At 40.0% G+C, this 19,527-nt stretch overlaps 1 protein-coding gene across 4 annotated transcripts in view; it reads right to left on the bottom strand.

The window, feature by feature from the left end:
• Positions 1 to 6,089: 6,089 nt before the first annotated feature.
• GPALPP1 (GPALPP motifs containing 1) overlaps positions 6,090 to 19,527 on the bottom strand; it is a 28,047-nt gene continuing 14,609 nt past the window's right edge. The window contains exons 7-9 of one of the 4 annotated variants that reach the window (XM_030311112.1): positions 14,374 to 14,472; positions 11,026 to 11,244; positions 6,090 to 6,107 (exon numbers count right to left, since the gene is read on the bottom strand). In XM_030311112.1, coding sequence (XP_030166972.1) covers positions 11,026 to 11,244; positions 14,374 to 14,472 — 318 coding nt within the window. In that variant the 3' untranslated portion in view covers positions 6,090 to 6,107. Of the gene's footprint in view, positions 6,108 to 8,593; positions 9,624 to 10,650; positions 10,745 to 10,895; positions 10,923 to 10,989; positions 11,245 to 14,373; positions 14,473 to 19,527 lie in introns of those variants that run through there. The other 3 variants (XM_030311091.1, XM_030311084.1, XM_030311102.1) reach the window with 3 other exon arrangements.

The following is a 19,527-nucleotide window of genomic DNA, read 5'->3' on the forward strand; positions in this document are numbered from 1 at the left end:
TCAAATGCTAAGGAAATTATGCTTTTGCCTATGATGTGAGTTGCAAATATTCATATGTCTTTTGACTGCTTTCTATACAGAATTTTTTTTTAATATTGTTCCATTTATCAATGCTTTATTTTAAGGCTTCTGGGTGTTAACTTATTTTTTGGCAATCCAATTCTGAGATTATAAAAGTAAATTCTCTCACATTTTCTTCCAGTACTTTTATGGTTTCATTTTTTTGACATTATAAAATATGTGATCTGTCTGGAATTTGTTTTGATCTACAGTGAGAGACAGAGATCTAACCCAATTCTCCCCCTACATGTCTACCCAGGAGTCTCAACATCACTTACTGAGTAATCTATTTTCCTTCTCACTGACTTGAAATGCCTTCTTTGTATTTGTGTCTGTTTCAGAACTTTCTATGACAGATGAGCTTTAACCCCATTCCCAACCCATTGTCCAACCAAGAAAGCTTCATTGTTACCGTTTTATTTTTAAAAATGGGAGAGCCTTGAGAATGTTTGTCTGTGGAGGGGAAAAGCAGGTGGCAAACGAAAGTACAGAGGAGGCACCAACGGGGCCATGAAGGGCAAAGAGGTTAGGACCATTATGACAGATCCAAACGGCTCATTGGTATGCCCACCTCCGACAGGGGAGTGTGCGCTCTGGATTCTTAAAGGGTTTTTGCACAGTGTGAGGTCTCCTCCCTTTCAGCTTCCTGTAGCCCTCCTTCCCAGTTTGTCAGCCTCTTCTTGGCCACCCCGTCGGGAATCTGTGTCTGTTGACCAAGCGTTCTCTCATGGACCTTCCTTGCACCTCTCGGAGGCTCAGAGCGCAGCCTGGACCGATGTTACTGCCCATCTCGCTTTCTGCTCCTCTCTGTTTAGGTACCTCTCACTCGCCCCTCGGTGTTCGTTCCAAACCTCCCAGGCTCTGGCCCCTTCCTCCCAGCCAACGGCCTGTCTCATCTGGGTAGACGGCAGGTGCTCACCCGGAGTCCACGGTAGGGATTCAAGAGGCTGGTTCACAGAAGTTCTGTGTCAAAATCTGTGAGAAGTGAAATATCCACAGTGTTCAGCAGATTCCCAATACCCCAAAAGGTCAGAAAACTTCTCCCTCAGCAAATCGAGTATGCTAGGTATAATCTCCTTGAGCTTTTTAACTTTTACCTAAAAACTTAGATATATATATATATCCATAACCACCCTCATTTCCTTTTCTCTGCTTTGGAGGACATGGGATTCCTCTTCCTGTTTCTTCAAAGCCAGTCCCATACATCACCCTTTCACTCCAGCCTTTCTGCCGGATTATTTTCTCTGAGTTACTCTTCCTTCCCCTCCCCTCCACGCCTCCTGCCTTTCACACTGGCCTCTCTCGCTCCTAGGCCCACACAGGACAGCAGCAACACCACACTCCGGCACCCTGGTGCCCCCTCCCTTGCTCTCAGCAGGTCGGGGGCCTCTCCTCTGTGGTCTCGCAGTATCCCGTGCATTTCTGACCTGTGCCCCCCGCCCTGCACTATTACAGCTGTGCTGTCTCTCCTGTGAGACTGTGAAATCGAGGACCACATCTTACTTATCTTTATATCTCTAGACCAATGTCTCACACACCATGGGAAGCTCGATCAATATTTGTAGTCAGGAGTTAATCGATTCAGTTCTTCTCTAGACCCTCTTCTCTCCTGTCTTTTCTTGAGGCCTAGAAATTAGAACAAGAAACCGTTTTCTGGGTAGGCACACGGCGGGTTTGTCCAAATGTAGCACCTCTTTTTTTTTTTTTCTTGTATCTCTTTTCTCTCTTACGTCATGCAGTACTCCACGAGCTTTAAAAAAAAAAAAATGTGTCCTTTTGGCTACAGCTACACAGTGCATCGGTCTAAACGACTCCTGAACCCTCTTCTGCTTTATAACGGGGAATTCAAAGCTCATACTCTAATAAAGTATAATTTGTATTATTAACACCTAAATTGATGTGATTACTGCCCCCATCGAAGTGCAACTGCTCGGGAGGCAGTACAAATACAGCTCATTGAGAAATCGTTACCTACATAAGAAAAAGAAAACCTAGGCCAGAAGTCCGAAATCAAGGTGTCAGCAGGGCCACGCTTCCTCTGTAGTCTCCAGGAGAGAATTGTTCCTCGCCCCTTACAACTTCTGGTGGCTTGTACAGTTCCTTTGGCTTGTGGAGAGTATCACTTCCCCTAAGAAGGATACCTGTCGTTGGATGGAACCCACCCTAAATCCAGGATGATCTCATCTTGAGATCCCGAGTTTAATTACATCTGCAAAGACCCTTATTCCAAACCAGTCACATTCTGATGCTCTGGGTAGATGTGACTTTTGGGGGCTGCGATGCAGCCACTACCCCTGGCACTTCTCCAGACCCAGGCCTCCAGTGCTCAGGAGAGGAATGTGAGACTCTCCCATCTCCCTTCTTGACTCCACCTCGTTTTATGATTTGGGGGTTTGTGGCCCCAACTTTGGTTAACCCCTCTCACAAGCTGCCCCAGACACTGAACACCTTCTATCCAAGATACATGATTAATTAGCAATGTCAGGCAAGCTTCCTTGTTATTGATTGGGTTGAAGCTGGCAATTCCTCACATTTTTTCATTTCTTTTTTCTCATCTTGTTTGTAAATAGAAAAGGCTAAATGAATCATTTTGAATTGTATTGTGTATTGAATTGTTATTATCCAGAGGATTCGATGGAAGCCAGTAAGTAGGAGACACGCAGAGCGGTCTTACCGGGTGGAACCTTACCTGTCTCAGGCATCTCTAAAGCACTTCAGTGCATGGATGCGCCCTCCCCACGCTTCCCCCAACACAGACTCATAACCCTGAGACCTGGACTAGACGATAACTGATGAAAAGGAGATTCACAATGGCCAGACACTAATACTGATAACCTGGGGAGAACTGACAGGTAGGTGGTGATATCCCATTATGGCAGACCACTGGTTTTCTCATTAGAAAATTGGTGGGGATGAAAACAGATGAGGGCTAAAGCAAGCATCAGATGTTTCTGCCTTTGTAGCGTGTGCTACCTTGTTTCCAGCTACAGCACCTCCATTCTCTTTTAGGGAACTGCCCTCCCAACTTTGAAGTCTGTGTGGTTGGGGAGGGTTTAGCTCCACAAGAGGGGGTGCGAACCAGCCTGGGTCATTGGGGATTGTGTCTCCTGACCATATGATCGATTCAGGGATGAGCAAATGACCATAGCTTGTCCTTACAGCCAGTTGGCATCAGTCCTTGGGCTTTGGCTGGATTTAATAAGTTTTCTTCTCATTGGGTTGCCAAGATGGTAGGATGTCACGTTAGAGGTGCCGCTATCCACATCTGTCATCGACTAGGAAGCCCACCTAATGAAGTCCACACAAAGGAAAGCTGGCTGAGGGACAGGGACAGAATCCTGATGGCATAGTTTAGGCATTCAGATCCAGTTGTCTCTAAAGCCAGGGCTACCCTCTGGACTTTGTATTACACGAAGGGATAAATTATCCTTTTTTGCTTAAGCCAGTTTGAATTAGGCTTCTCTCACTTGTTGCCAAGAGTCCTGGTAAATATAGGACTATTCTGAGATCGTAAGAAGTAAGCAGATCTGTCGCCAAAAGTTGTGTGAGTGGGCTTATTATCCAGGGGTCTACAGTGATAACCATCATTTATTGCTGGATTTTGTGCTGTTTCTATGTATCATCTTCTGTAATCCTCGTAACACCCTGTGAGGTATTATTGGTTTCATCTTAAGACCAATTACTGCTGAGACAGCTTAAGGAACTTTCTCGAGTCTATACAGCCAGTGGCAGGGCCAGGATTGGATTCCAGGCTGCTGTTTCCAATGTTTATGCTCTTAATTAGCATAACTTGTTAGTGAGGGCATTTGTGCCCAGTGATAAAAGGAGCACATTTGTTTTTGTCTCAGCACATGGACGGTACGAAGAGAAAACTTTACAACTAAATACCTTATCTTATGGCCTGTTTGTCCAACCTGACCTCATCCTAAAGAAACCAAATGGAAGGGCTGGACAGGAAAAAAGGTGCTTATCAGAGAGACTTGGAAATGAGTTTTGAAGTTCTTTTTAATATTTTAGCCTAAGTTCTTGAAAATTTTGTCTTAAAAAAATTTTTTTTTAATGTTTATTTACTTTTGAGAGGAAGACATAGAATGTGAGGAGGGGGGCAGAGAGAGAGAGAGGGAGACACAGAATCTGAAGCAGGCTCCAGACTCTGAACTGTCAGCACAGAGCCTCAAACTCATGAGCGGTGAGATCATGACCTGGGCTGAAGTTGGATGCCCAACCAACTGAACTACCCAGGCTCCCCACCATGCCTTTTAAGTTTATTTATTCATCTTTTGAGAGAGAGAAGGAAAGAGAGAGAGCCAGGGCGAGCATGAGCAGGGGAGGGGTAGAGAGGGAGGGAGAGAAATCCCAAGCAGGCTCCTTGCTGTCAGCGCAGAGCCCAACGTGGGGCTTGAACTTGAACTCTCCAATGACTGTGAGATCATGCCCTGAGCCAAAACCAAGAGTCTGAGGCTTAACCGACTAAGCCACCCACGCGGCCCCCCAACCTCAGGTGATTTTGATGGTGGCTCAAGGATTACAAATTAAGAAATAGATGGATTTACTGTATTCTTGTCCCTAAATGAAAATGTTCTTCCATGTCCTGGAACTCTAAAGATTAATTACTCAATTGGTATCTGTTGCATTCCTCTGGTGCTATTGAGCTCTTTAAAAGAATGTACATAATCCTTAATAATTAGGCCTAGGAGAAGGAAATGAATAATAATTTATAACACATTTTGACAAAAGAGAAAAACACAGATCTGCTTAAAATAATTACAGTTTCGGTGACAGGTGTGGGCACGAGTTCAATGCACTGATTTTCTGCTGATGACCATTATTAATGGAGTACATACAGTCTTCAGAACAAGGGCCTAAAGGGTGAACTCAGGCATGTTTGGGAAATTCTAGAAGGCCAGGTGGGCAGATTTTTGGTATTAGAATCCATCTAGGTAACTCCTCTCTGGTGTTTATGACTTGGCTAAAGTATATTCTCCTCTGGGAGGCTTCCTTCGATCTACTAAAAGTGGGTTGGATGCCCTTATGTGGGATTCCTAGCACCGGTAGCAAGGGCCAACCCTAAGCCCCCATAGTTCTTACATACCACCCACACTGGTGCGGTTCTTCAAACACCTCAGAATTAACACTTCAAGGCCTTTGCCTGTGCGGTCAGTCACTTTTCACACTGTTAGCACCTTTTCCTTTCTTTCTTTTTTTTAAAGTTTACTTATCTTGAGAGAGTGTGAGTGGGGGAGGGGCAGAGAGAGAGGAGAAGAGAGAGAATCCTAAGCAGGTGCCATGCTCTCAGTGCGGAGCCTGACTCGGGGCTCGATCTCATGAACTGTGAGATCAGGACTTGAGTCGGTCACTGAACCAACTGAGCCAGCCGGGTGCCCCAAACCTTTGTCATTTTTTGGGTTTCAGCTTCAATGATATCTCAGAGAGACTTTCCTTATTGCTTTCCCTAAAGAGGCATATGTAATACAAAATTAGGACTTGAAAAAAGGGGGGATAATGCCCCACTCCAAATTATAAAAGAATACATGCTTTTGCAAAGCATTTGGAAAGGAGAGAAAGAAAAAACAATCTGCTAATAAAACACTCCTGAAAACACCACCAACTGTTATAGAACCTTACAACATGCAGAACAATGGAATCTTAGTTATAACCCAGGATGACCCCTCTTGTGCCACGGTGCTCTTAAAAGCATTTCCAATTTGTCTTAAATGTCTAAGGAATATTACTATTTGTAGTTATGTTGGGATAAGGAAAACCTGGTAAGTGAGCCATCTTCCTAAAATGTTCTGGTTGGCCACAGTAGATTTTTGTGAAATAGTCTCTTTACTAATATTGCCTGCTCCAGATGAATTAATAATATTTAAGCAAAACAAAAATTGGGGCACCTGGGTGGCTCCGTCAGTTGAGCAACCAACTTCAACTCAGGTCATGATCTTGTGTTCGTGAGTTCAAGCCCCACATCGGGGCTCCCTGCTGTCAATGTGGAGCCTGCTTCGGATCCTTTGTCTTCCTCTCTCTGCCTTCCCCTGCGCGTGCTCTCTCTCAAAAATAAAAGAAACATTAAAACAAAACAGAACAAAAATAGAAGACCACAACTCCTGAGATATAGATGAAACTTTATTTGTACATAAAAAATTATACATCAGGAATTCTTTTCTAAAAAGTCTTTTATTGTAAAGCTCAAAATGAAAAGATTCAAAGAGGCAGTGGATAGCTCTTTGATTTTGTACATAATACAGTCACAGTTAAACAATTTTTTAAGCCACAAAAACATACACCTATCCTATAATAGGAAATACATGACCTCTAACTGCATACTTAAATCTCATGATGCCATTCAAGGCCAAAGTAAAATTACTATCATGATAGAGGAGATTTGGCATTGATGTTAGCACAGGCACTATCTCTGACCACTTCTCTCTATGTTAATTCTTCTTCTCAGATACATTAACAGCGAATTGTTTTCTAACAATACTTAGTACCATGGAAGAAGTGAAAGAGACATGACAAGGACTCTTGTAAATAGTTAGAAAACTATCTCCCAAGATCACACATTTCTGAGTAATAATATTAACATTATCCACCCTATGTAAGAAATATAAAGCGTCATAATGTTTGGGGACCAAATAATTTATAGAATAAGTATTAATCTATTCTGGAGCATGTAAGCCTCAGTACCAGGTAAATCTCAACCTCACTTCTAAAACAAGTCGTTAATTCATAGAACCATTAAAATTTCAAGAGATAAATTAAATGTCAAATGGTTGCTACATCCAAACACGATTAAAAACTCTTAGTAAGACCATGGCTTTTTTTTTTTTTTTTTTTTGTGGTTACTAGTGGAAGCAACTAAATCTATCTGAGATGACAATTTATACAGGCAGACAAAAATCATATAATTTCAGATACACTGAACTTAGATATCACCTTCAACAATAAAGAAAGCTGGAGTATCTGCTTCACCTTTTGAACTTAGTATTGCTTTTTTCTTCTTCATCTTTTTTAAAGTTTATTTATTTATTTTCAGAGAGCTTGTGAGAGAAGAGAGAGGAGAGAGCGAGAGAGAGCGAGCGTGTGTACATGTGCGTGAAAGCAGGGGACAGGCAGAGAGAGGGAGAGAGAGGATCCCAAACAGGCTCTGTGCTGTCAGCGCAGAGCCCAACTCAGGGCTCAATCTCATGAACCCGTGAGATCATGACCTGAGCCAAAGTCAAGAGTCAGACGTTTAACCAACTGAGCCACCCAAGCGCCCCTCTTCATTTTTAAGTTTCAAAAGACGTCATGGTTCTATAAAACTTGACCAAGAAATGTAGGTAATTAAAAAGTTCTTACTAGAAGATGTCAACAATGCCAATTTCCCTCCAGATGGATGGAGACTTGATTTAATTAGGCTTTTTACCATTTTGGAAGGGGGAGGGGCTGACATGAGCACCTTTGTATCCTGTGTAAATAGCAACTCTGTTCTTTTATTATCAGTGTTGTTATATTGGGCTTAATCTCTCACAGGGACAAAAAACCCTCTGGTATGGCCTTATATTTTATTAAAATTGTCCTCAGGTGGCATGAAAGAGCATTACATCTAAAGCGGCAGTAAGCTGGCAACTTATGGAAGGCATTATGCAGAAAGAAAAGGTTTTTCTTACTTTTGCTAAGGACAAAGACACTTCAAGGGTGAGAGAAAAAAATAGTAAATATGCGATACAGAAACATCCTATCCCTTTAAGATGAATAAAGCAAGGAAAAATAAGTAACCAATGGTGACATTTTTACTTTAAAAAATACCAAGTTTCCCTAAGACATAATGTTAGAAATTTATTTAAGGATGAGGAACTGGAAAACATTTCTTCATTTCACCAAGGAAAAAAATATAACCAAATTAAATGAGAGCAATGGATGCTTTTACACAAAGTTTTGTGTTCAGAAGGCATTACCCACTAAAAATGACATGTTTAGTTCAATTTTGCTTAGACAAGAAGCTTTTTCAATCTCCTTAGGAGAATAATTCATCTTTTTTTTTTTTTAAGTTTATTTATCTTTGAGAGAGAGCGAGAGCACGCGTGTGTGACCAGGGAAGGAGCAGAGAGAGAGGGAGAGAGAGAATCCCAAGCAGGCTCTGCACCGTCAGCACAGAGCCCAAATGTGGGGCTCAATCTCATGAACTGCGAGATCATGACCTGAGCCAAAGCCCAATCCTTAACTGATTGAGCCACGCAGGCACCCTTAATTCATCTATTTAATAGCAACACTCCTCGAGTAGGCTATAATATCTTACACTGGTATTAGAAGAGAGTAAAGAAGACTGATTTGTGCCATAATCTGAACAGTTCGCTCAATTTTCATAACGCCTAAAAAAACCCTAGGAATCAGAATTTTTTCCATTAAAACCCCACACTTCCCACCTAGTCTCTGGTTTGTGTTCTTTTTCCCCACAGAAAACAAAACTCCTCATACTTCATCAAAACTAGGACACAGAACTAGTGAACAATCAGAATTACTCTGTAAGAAAACATAATTTAGAGGACTTGGATTTAGGCTTTAACTATTTAGAATGCTCTATTTGACATTTTAAGAAACAGTACCTAAAGCATTACAAACTAATATACTTTCATTAGAGTGGTTATGATTAGAGTTTCCATTTATATTTTTGTATTCAGGGCTAATTTTGATTTTTAAAAAAAAAATATTCATGATTGATATAAAAGATCAGTCCCCAATAAATTAGCTAAAATCTGTTAAATACAAATGGGTTAAGTTAGATCATCTCAAAGCAAAGTTCAAAGACTTAGAAAGCTTTGATTGAGACCATAGAGACCAAGTCCTAGGCTTCACACTGTTAATGGTTAATGGCACATTTTGTCCCTCAGATTGCCTCCCCTAGAAATACTTATTAAAGTTGGAAAAATCGAAATAGTTTTTCCTTAGCACATGAGACAATGCAGAGGTCCCTCTTTCTGACTTAAAAACCAACCAACCAACCAACCAACCAACCAACGAAAAAACAAAAACCCAAACAACAGACAAAAAGCCCCGTTTGCCCAAACAAGCAAAATGTTAACAGGACAAAACCTCCAAACCCTCTATTTGTAAATGTGCATTCACTGGCTGAAGTTTAGAGGGAAAACCCAAATAACTTCCAATTCATGGATTTACTGCAAGGACCCGACACACTTACTCCAGGGCATGTTAATAGTGTCTCACGAGGAAGTCTAAGTTCTTGTGGAGATTTAGCGGATAGTCCTGACCAGACCTTAGAGGGTACTTAAGAGACGTCACACAAATTAGGAGATGGGGGGGAAGTCCTCAAAATAATTACTTGAAGAAAAGCCCACACTTCATCAGAAGCCAAAAGCACATGAAATTCTATTCCACGTAAGAAATACTGACTTTAGGTTTCCACGTGACTTTAAAGGACAAGGTAAAGGACAACACAAGGTAAGTTTGTATGGTTTTTAAGACTAAAATAATCTCCAATCTTAAACTCAAAACAAAGGAATGAAGGTGGACAGACAGATAATAGAGTATTCTTCAACTTTTCTTCATTGCACAGGGAAATCCCCCTGCAGTAAGAATAAGAAAGTTCAGTAAGTTGGAAAATATTTCTAACTTTAACTATATTTTCCTTTATTATTTTTAAGATTTTATTATTATTTTTTAAAGTTTATTTATTTTGAGAGAGAGAGAGAGAGCAGGGGAGGGGCAGACAGAGGGAAAGAGAGAACCCCAAGCAGGATCTGCGTGACCAGTGCAGAGCCCAACACGGGGCTTAAACCCACAAACTTTGAGATCATGACCTGAGCCCAAATCAAGAGTAAGAGGCTTAACTGCCTGAGCCACCCAGGCACACCAAGATTTTATTTTTAGGTAACCTCTACACCCAGTGTAGAGCTCAAACTCACAACCCTGAGATCAAGAGTCGCATACTCCACTGACTGAGCCAGCCGGGCACTCCTGTATTTTCCTTTAAAGCCACAATTCAATATTGATGTAGGTTTCATACAATTAAAAATGATAAAGGTTTTAAGAAGCAACCTCAGCTTTTACATAATTCCTTAATCACCATTATGAGCCCTTGTCAGATTGGGCTATGGATGAAGGATGTAATCATTTTGAACCTTAACTCATAGAGAAGCTTTCAAAGCACTAAACACGTTCTATGATCGTATTTAACACAGAGACTGCAAACACATTTCCTTTGTCCATTCTTTAAAAAAGCATGCATATTGGGGTGCCTGGGTGGCTAAGCAGGTTAAGCATCTGACTCTTGATTTTGGCTCAGGTAGTGATCTCGTGGTTTATGGGTTCGAGCCCTGTGTCACCGCAGAGCCTACCTGGGATCCTCTCTCTGTCTCTCAAAATAAATAAACTTAAAAAAAAACAAAAAAAGCATGCACATTTACCCCAGCCTCAAACCACTCTTTCCTTTGCCATTTCTTCTAAACTAAACTTAAATTTTAGTGTCTTTAATGGCAATGCCTGGTTAGGTTATTATGAGGACAAGGCTACTTTTCCAGTAAACTACATTTTTTATCACACAAGGCTGAATATTAAAAAAAAAAAAAATCACCGTTTACTTATAGAAAAAGATTTTAAGGTTTATAATCTACTTTATTATAAAAGGGAATTGATTTTTACATGCAATCATTCGCGGATAACAGATTATATAGAAAAGTTCAAGTTCGGGGCGCCTGGGTGGCGCAGTCGGTTAAGCGTCCGACTTCAGCCAGGTCACGATCTCGCGGTCCGTGAGTTCGAGCCCCGCGTCAGGCTCTGGGCTGATGGCTCGGAGCCTGGAGGCTGTTTCCGATTCTGTGTCTCCCTCTCTCTCTGCCCCTCCCCCGTTCATGCTCTGTCTCTCTCTGTCCCAAAAATAAATAAAAACGTTGAAAAAAAAATTAAAAAAAAAAAAAAAAAAAAGAAAAGTTCATCAGTTTGAAACTTACCTCACTGAAGTATACTTACTTATAAAAACATACTGCCTTTGCCGTGTGAAAATCTGGTGTTTAGTTCTCTAGATTTCTTTATCAGGGCTTTTTTCTGAGCTTCATCAAACTGATTAACTTTGAGATCCTTATCACGATCAAATGGTATTCGTTCTTGGGGCTTATTTTTCTCTTCAGCGGCCTTAGTCTTTAATTTCTTATGATGAATGTCCATAAGAGATTCTGATCTTTTTGATTCCTGGGGAGAGCAGGAGAGTAGAAGTGAAAATCTTTGTTGGTATAGACTACGGACCGAATACGATCACGAACAAAATGGTTAAGCAGTGATGACGAACACTACAGAGGGCTTTTCACAAACCCTAACAATTTTTGCCAAAACCAATACAGCATCTCTGAAACAAATACGTAACAGGGGCAAATTCAATCAGCCAAAATGAAGGTTATCTACTAACTACTGCCACACACACTCACAGGCAAGACAGAGGGGGAACACATGTTTAAATAACCATAATGAGAAGCATCCTGCGACGTGCCACAAAGTCCAAACCAAGAACACGGCTGAGAGAGGAAGAGCAAGTCCATCGTGGCCTAGGAGCCTGGTTAGAGTTTCACGGATGCGTGGGTCTGTGAAACCCGAACGAGCGGACGGGAATAGGAAGGGCCCTGCCAGGCTGAAGCGAGAACAAGGGCGAACCAGAAAAGTAATGGCACGGAAGCGATCAAATTCAAGGCCTGTTCGGGATATACAGTGGCATATTCCATACGCTAAGAGAGTTCTGTTCCTTCCGGTTTTGTTCTTTCTCCGACATCCCTTATTTTCTTTCTTCTTAGCTGGGACAGGTGCTCACATTTTCAAATATATCTAGTAGGATGAGGTCTGGGCAAAAGCAACTGGCTTCATCAATTAGAGATTCATTGTAGACTTCTCAGTATTGACCGAAGTACAAGACAGAAGGGCCCTAGACTGAAGAAGCAGGGAGTGGAAAGCAGCAGCAGAGGTAGGCAGTGTAGACCGGCAGCTTGCAAAGTGGGGCACGGGGCATATGTGGGCCCGGGGGCTACAGAGAGTGGATTACACATGGTGGGAAGGTATGGCTAATTTTAAGATTATCCACCCACAACTCTCAACTTCTTCATGTAATCTCACTTCAAATTGATTTGGTTGATGATGCATCTTTTTATCTCTCTAAAAAAATTTTTTTTAACGTTTATTCATTTTTGAGAGAGAGAGACAGAGCACAAGTGGGGGAGCAGCAGAGAGAGAGGGAGACACAGAATCCAAAGCAGGCTCCTGGTTCTGAGCTGTCAGCACAGAGCCTAATGCAGGGCTCGAACTCACTGATTGAGTGATCGTGACCTGAGCTGAAGTCAGATGCCCAATGGACCGAGCCCCCCAGGCACCCCTCTTTTTATCTTGATCTCTCCCCTTTTATTATAGCTCTCTGCCATTTAACAAGGGAGAGGCCTCTCAGAATCTCCCTGTAAGAATACTGCCTAGGAGAGCAAGTCTCCATGGTTTCAAACAAAAAATGTGAAATACTGGCACGAGGGAACTTCCTCTGACTGAGGAACTGTAAGCCCAGGACGGCTCTGTGTTCTGTATCTGAAACAAATTTCTCTTAAGTGTGTGGTGTCCCTCGGAAATTGATGTTTTGCTTTTTGTTGGAATGATCTGTGTGCAGACACTGAATAGACGGGCAATGGAAGAAAGGGCAAGTTTTGCTTAGCAACCACATCTCTTCCAGGCCCTACCTTGTTAAAAAATGTGAGAGCAAAGAAGTAAAAAGAGCTCTGTGAAAGCAACAGAAAAAGGCGTTGGTAAGAAACGTTAAAAATGGTAGCATCTTATTTCATCCAGGAGACAAACTCATGATATCTATCTACTTTAGAACTCAGAAGTGCCACTGGAATAATCAGGAACACATCTATTTGAATGGAAAAATGAAGTGAGAGTTTCTGATAGAAAGTAAGTCTTACTTGGCTGATTTGACAAATCAGAACTGACTTTGTCAATTAGGTTATATGGTAGTTATTCCCTATCCACTGAATAAGCTCAATCTGGAGCTGCAGGTTTTAGCAGAATGTACAAAAGATATTATGTTAGTTGAGTATTTATTTGAATTACCACTATTTCCATCTTCTTAATCCCTCTCACTCATTTCATAAATCTTGGTCAAATCTTTTAGAAAAAAATAGATATGCAAGTCAAATGCTTTCTAATTCTTTATTTTCAGGAAAATTGAAGGAAATTTAAAACATTCATTAGTTATTGCTAAGAAAAAATAAGCTCTCAATACATAGAGCGTGGAGAAATAGGAACTTAAGTTCTGGATTCAGAAAAATCTGGGTTGCAATGGTGGTCCTGCTAGTTTCAACACTGGTAACCTTGGGCAAACAATTTGAACTTCATTTTATCAGCTGTAAAATGGTAGTAATCATTTTCCAATATTTGGGTGGGGAGGAGTTAAATGACGTAATTAAAAAGGATTTAGTAGTGTCAGGTATATAAGAATCACTCATAAATGCCATGTGTCAGATTTACTGATCATTTACTATAATGTAATCTTCACATTACCTCCGCAAACTAAAAGTTATTCTCATTATATAGATCCAGAAAGAAAAATTAAGAAAATAAAGTAACTGGACCAGTGTGAAAAATAGTGAAGGACGTCCTAATGAGTTGACAGTTGAGAGATCATTAATAATTTCTGTTAATAGATCTCTATGAGGTTTAAGTAAATAACTCAGAAATTGTTTAAAGAATTGAATGGAGGGGCACCTGAGTGGCTCAGTCAGTTAAGCGTCTGACTTCAGCTCAGGTCATGATCTCACAGTTTGTGAGTTCGAGCCCCGCGTCAGGCTCTGTGCTGACAGCTTGGAGCCTGGAGCCTGCTTCAGATTCTAGGTCTACTCCTCTCTCTGCCCCTCCCCTGCTCATGCTCTGTGTCTCTCTGTCTCTCAACAATAAATAAGTGTTAAAAATTAAAAAAAAAAAAAAAAAAAAAGAATTGAATGGATCGCTATAATGAACTGCATTCCATTCTCATCCACTTCTTTATGTAAACATGATTCCTTCCTTCCTTCCTTCCTTCCTTCCTTCCTTCCTTCCTTCCTTCCTTCCTTCATTAAACTACAAACTGAAAACATTACATGAATACATGAAAAAATCCTACAAAAAGCCTATAAAAAGGATTTTATATAACTATACATTATACAACAGAATGGAATATTTCTAAGGGCAGATGTACAGAAAAACACTGAGGTAAAAAGGAAGACATATAAAAGAATGAGAAACAAGAAAGAAAATATAAGAAGAGCATTGAAGGATACAAAAAAAGAAAAGCTTATATATTTTATTCTTACTCACATTGTATGAGGACACCTGCTCAGCCAATCTCTTTTCCCTTCCTGACAATATATGTTCTTCATCCTTCTTATTGAATGACTTCCTTGCTTCTTGTGTTTCCTGAAGAATGAACACAGGTTAACACATTACTGAACCATATAGTTAAGTAAAAAAAAAAAAAAAAAAAAAAAAAAAGAAATACTATTATTTTTACTCAGATTGACTAAATAAGAGACTAGAGTAAGTTTGTTGAATCTTTTCCACTATGAATATGAATAGAGTTGGTAAGGGATCAGTTCATGTTCTACTCAGTGATTTTCTTGAAAACAAGAAGAAAACCTATTCAGATCAATAGAAAAACCTATTTACTTAGTTGTGTGTGTCAAATTCACAAAGGAGTTTGACAAATAATGATGAATTGTAGGAGAGGAAATTAGGCTTTAAAAGAAATCTGAGAGGGGCACCTGGCTGGCTCAGTGGGTAGAGCATGTGACTTTTTGAGCTCAGGGTTGTAGGTCTGAGCCCCACCTTGGATATACAGATTACTTAAAAATAAAGCCTTAAAAAAATAGAAAAGAAATCTTACATTATCTGTTTTTAAAAGTAGTAATATCATTCTTGAGGGAAAAAAATAATGAAAAAGAAAAGGTTTACAGTTTGGAAAAGAAATAATAAAACTATCTTTATTCACAGATGACATGACTATGTAGAAAACTCCAAAGCATCCATGAAAATACTCCTGGAACTAATAAGAAAGTACACTAGATCAAAGCTGCAGGATACAAGGTCAATATACAAAATATACCAACAACGAACAACTGGAATTCGAAATTAAAAAAAAAAATTAACAATAGTGTATACACAAGATGAAGTACTTAGATAGATTTCCAACAAATTTTAATTAGAAAAAAAAAATTCTAGAGAATACAGTCCCAACCAGGGATGAGAAAAGCCCACATAAAAACAATTTAAAAGCACTGTCACAAAGCATTTAAAAAAAATTTTTTTTTTAACCTTTATTTATTTTTGAGACAGAGAGAGACAGAGCATGAACGGGGGAGGGTCAGAGAGAGGGAGACACAGAATCCAAAACAGGCTCCAGGCTCTGAGCTGTCAGCACAGAGCCCGACGCGGGGCTCGAACTCATGGACTACAAGATCACGACCTGAGGTGAAGTCGGACGCTCAACTGACTGAGCCACCCAGGCGCCCCTCTCAAAGCATATTTTAATATTGTTGTTATCTGCTTAAGAAAACCAAAAAGGTCATCTATAATGTTTATCTTAATAATATACAAAACAGGGGCTCCTAGCGGGCTCAGTTGGTAGAACACATGACTCTTGATCTTAGGGTTTGAGTTCAAGCCCCACATTGGGTGTGGAGCCTACTTAAAACACATGTACAAAACAACACTGCATTTGCTAAAGTATGTTAAAAACATAGGCATAGCTCAGTTCTTATTTTCTCATAAAAATTTTCCTAGAAAACATGCTTTCGTTTATTAATATTAAGGGGAAAATGATATGGTAAAATGGCGATAAAAACCTGACCATTTAATATTTAAGAGTTAACAGATCTAATCAAGACTGGGAGGTAAGGTAATAATAGATGTCAGCGAATTTTATTTATTTATTTATTTTAAAACAATGTTTATTTATTTTGAGAGAAAAAGTGTCCGAGCGGGGAAGGGACAGTGAGAGAGGGACAGAGAGAATTCCAAATGGACTGTGCTGTCAGGAAGGAGCCCAACATGGGGCTTAATCTCACAAACCATGAGATCATGGCCTGAACTGAAATCAAGAGGCAGAGGCTTAACTGAGCCACCCAGGTTAGCCACCCTCTACCTAACATTTAAAGAAGAACTAATACCTATTCTCAAACTATTCCAAAAAACAGAAAAGAAAACTTCCAAATTCATTCCATGAAGCCAACATTACCCTGATACCAAAACCAAATAAAGACACCACTAAACAAGAGAACTATAAGCCAATATCCCTGATGAACATAGATGTAAAAATTCTCAATAAAATACTAGCAAACTGAATCCAACAATACATGAGAAAAATCATTCACTATGATCAAGTGAGATTTATTCCTAGGTTGCAAAGATGGCTCAGTATTTGCAAATCAATCAGGGTGAGACATCACATTAATAAAAGAAAGGGTAAGAACCATCTGATCATTTCAATAGATGCAGAAAAAGCATCTGAGAAAGTACAACATCCATTCGTGATAAAAATCCTCAAGAAGGTGGGTTTAGAGGGAACATAACCTCAACGTAATAAAGGCCATCTATGAAAAACCCACAGCTAAGATCACCCTAAATGGGGAAAACAGAGATTTTCCTCTACCATCAGGAGTAAGACAGGGTTGTCCACTCTCACCACTGTTGTTCAACACAGTACTGGAAGTCCTAGCCACAGCAATCAGACAGCAAAAAGAAGTAAAAGGTATCCAAATCGGCAAGGAAGAAGTGAAATTTTCACTCTTTGCAGATGACATGATATTCTATATAGAAAACCCAAAAGACTCCACCAAAAAACTGAACTGATAAATGAATTTAGTAAAGTCGCATAGTACAAGATCAATGTGTAGAAATCTGTTGCATTTGTATACACCAATAATGAAGCAAGAAAAAGAGGAATTAAGGAATTAATCCCATGTGCAACTGCAGCCAAAAAAGTAAGATACCTAGGAATAAACCTAACCAAAGAGGTGAAAAGCTTGTGCTCTGAAAACTATAGAACACTGATGAAAAAAATTCAAGATGACACAAAGAAATGGAAAGACATTCCAGGCTCCTAGATTGGAAGAACAGATATTACTATCCAAAGTAATCTACACATTTAATGCAATCCCTATCACAATACCAACGCATTTTTCATGGAGCTCGAACAAACATTCCTAAAATTTGTACGGAACCACAGAAGACTCTGAAGAGCCAGAGCAACCTTGAAACAAAAACAAAAACAAAAACAAAAACAAAAACAAAAACAAAAACAAAAACAAAGTTGGAGGCATCACAACTCCAGACTTCAAGTTATACTACAAAGCTGTAGTAATCAAAACAGTATGGTACTGGCACAAACATAGACACCTAGATCAATGGAACAGAACAGAAATCACAGAAATGAACCCACAAATATATGGTCAATTAATCTTCGACAAAGCAAGAAAGAATATCCAATGGGAAAAGGAATGTCTCTTTAACAAATGGTGCTGAGAAAACTGGATAGCCACATGAAATAGAATTAGCCTGAACCACTGTCTTGCATCAAACACAAACATAAATCCAACATGGATTAAAGACCTAAATGGGAGACCTGAAGCCATAAAAATCCTAGGAGAGGGGTGCCTGGGTGGCTCAGCCGGTTGAGCGTCCAATTCTTGATTTTGTCTCAGGTCAAGATCCTAAGGGTAGTGGGATTGAGCCCACTATGGTGAGTATGGAGCCTACTTAAGATTCTCTCTCTTTCTTTGCCCCATTTCCTTGCTCTCATGCTCTCTCTAAAAATAAATAAATGAAATGAAATGAAATGAAATAAAAATAAAATAAAATAAAATAAAATAAAATAAAATTAAATTAAATTAAAACACTCTAGAAGAGAACACAAGCAGTAACTTCTTAGACACTGGCCTTAGCAACTTCTTCTAGATATGTTGCAAGGGAAACAAAATAAAAAATAAACTACCGGAACGACATCAAAATAAAAAGCTTCTGCACAGCGAAGGAAACAATCAACAAAACTAAAAGGCAACCTATGGAATGGGAGAAGATATTTGAAAATGGCATATTGGATAAAGAGTTAGTATCCAAAACCTATAAAGAAATTATCAAACGCAACACCCCAAAACTAAATAATCCAATTAAAAAATGGGCAGAAGACATACAGATGGCCGGCCAACAGATACACGAAAACATGCTCACCATCACTTATCATCAGGGAGATACAAATCAAATCCACGTGATATTCCACACCTGTAAGAATGGCTAAAATCAACAACACAAGAAACAACAAATGTTGGTGAGGATGTGGAGAAAGGGGAACTCTCTTACACCACTGGTGGCCCATTGGTGGGAATGCAAACTGGTGCAGCCACTGTGGAAAACAGTATGAAGGTTCCTCAGAAAGGTAAAAATAGAACTACCCTATAATCTGGCAATTGCACTAGATATTTATCCAAAGAATACAAAAATAATAATTTGAAGGGATACATACACCCTGATGTTTATAGGAGCCAAACTATAGAAACAGTCCAAGTGTCCATCAATTGATGAATGGATAAAGAAGATGTGGTATATATATAAATGGAATATTGCCCAGCCATAAAAAAAGAATGAAATCTTGCCATTTGCAACAACATGGACGGAGCTAGAGAGTATTATGCTAAGCGAAATAGGTCTGGGAAAGACAAACACCATTATGATTTCACTCATAATGCAATTTTTTTTTAACGTTTATTTATTTTTGAGACAGAGAGAGACAAAGCATGAACGGGGGAGGGGCAGAGAGAGAGGGAGACACAGAATCAGAAGCAGGCTCCAGGCTCCGAGCCATCAGCCCAGAGCCCGACGCGGGGCTCGAACTCACAGACCGCGAGATCGTGACCTGAGCTGAAGTCAGATGCCTAACTGACTGAGCCACCCAGGCGCCCCACTCATAATGCAATTTAAGAAATAAATGAGTTGGGGCGCCTGGGTGGCGCAGTCGGTTAAGCGTCCGACTTCAGCCAGGTCATGATCTCGCGGTCCGTGAGTTCGAGCCCCGCGTCGGGCTCTGGGCTGATGGCTCAGAGCCTGGAGCCTGTTTCCGATTCTGTGTCTCCCTCTCTCTCTCTGCCCCTCCCCTGTTCATGCTCTGTCTCTCTCTGTCCCAAAAATAAATAAATGTTGAAAAAAAAAATTTAAAAAAAAGAAATAAATGAGCAAATGAGGAAAAAAAAAAAAAGAGAGGCAAACTAAGAAACAGACTTTTAACTATAGAGAACAAACTGATGTTACCAGAAGGGAAGTGGGTGTTGGGATGGGTTAAATAGGTGATGGGGATTAAGGAGGGCACTTGTGAGCACCAGGCATTGTATGGAAGTGTTGAATCACTATATTGTATACACTGTATGGTTAACTAACTAGAATTTAAATAAAATAAAAGCTTAAAAAAAAGATGGCATCATAAGA

The sequence above is a fragment of the Lynx canadensis genome, chromosome A1, assembly GCF_007474595.2.
Source record: "Lynx canadensis isolate LIC74 chromosome A1, mLynCan4.pri.v2, whole genome shotgun sequence".
NCBI lineage: Eukaryota > Metazoa > Chordata > Mammalia > Carnivora > Felidae > Lynx > Lynx canadensis.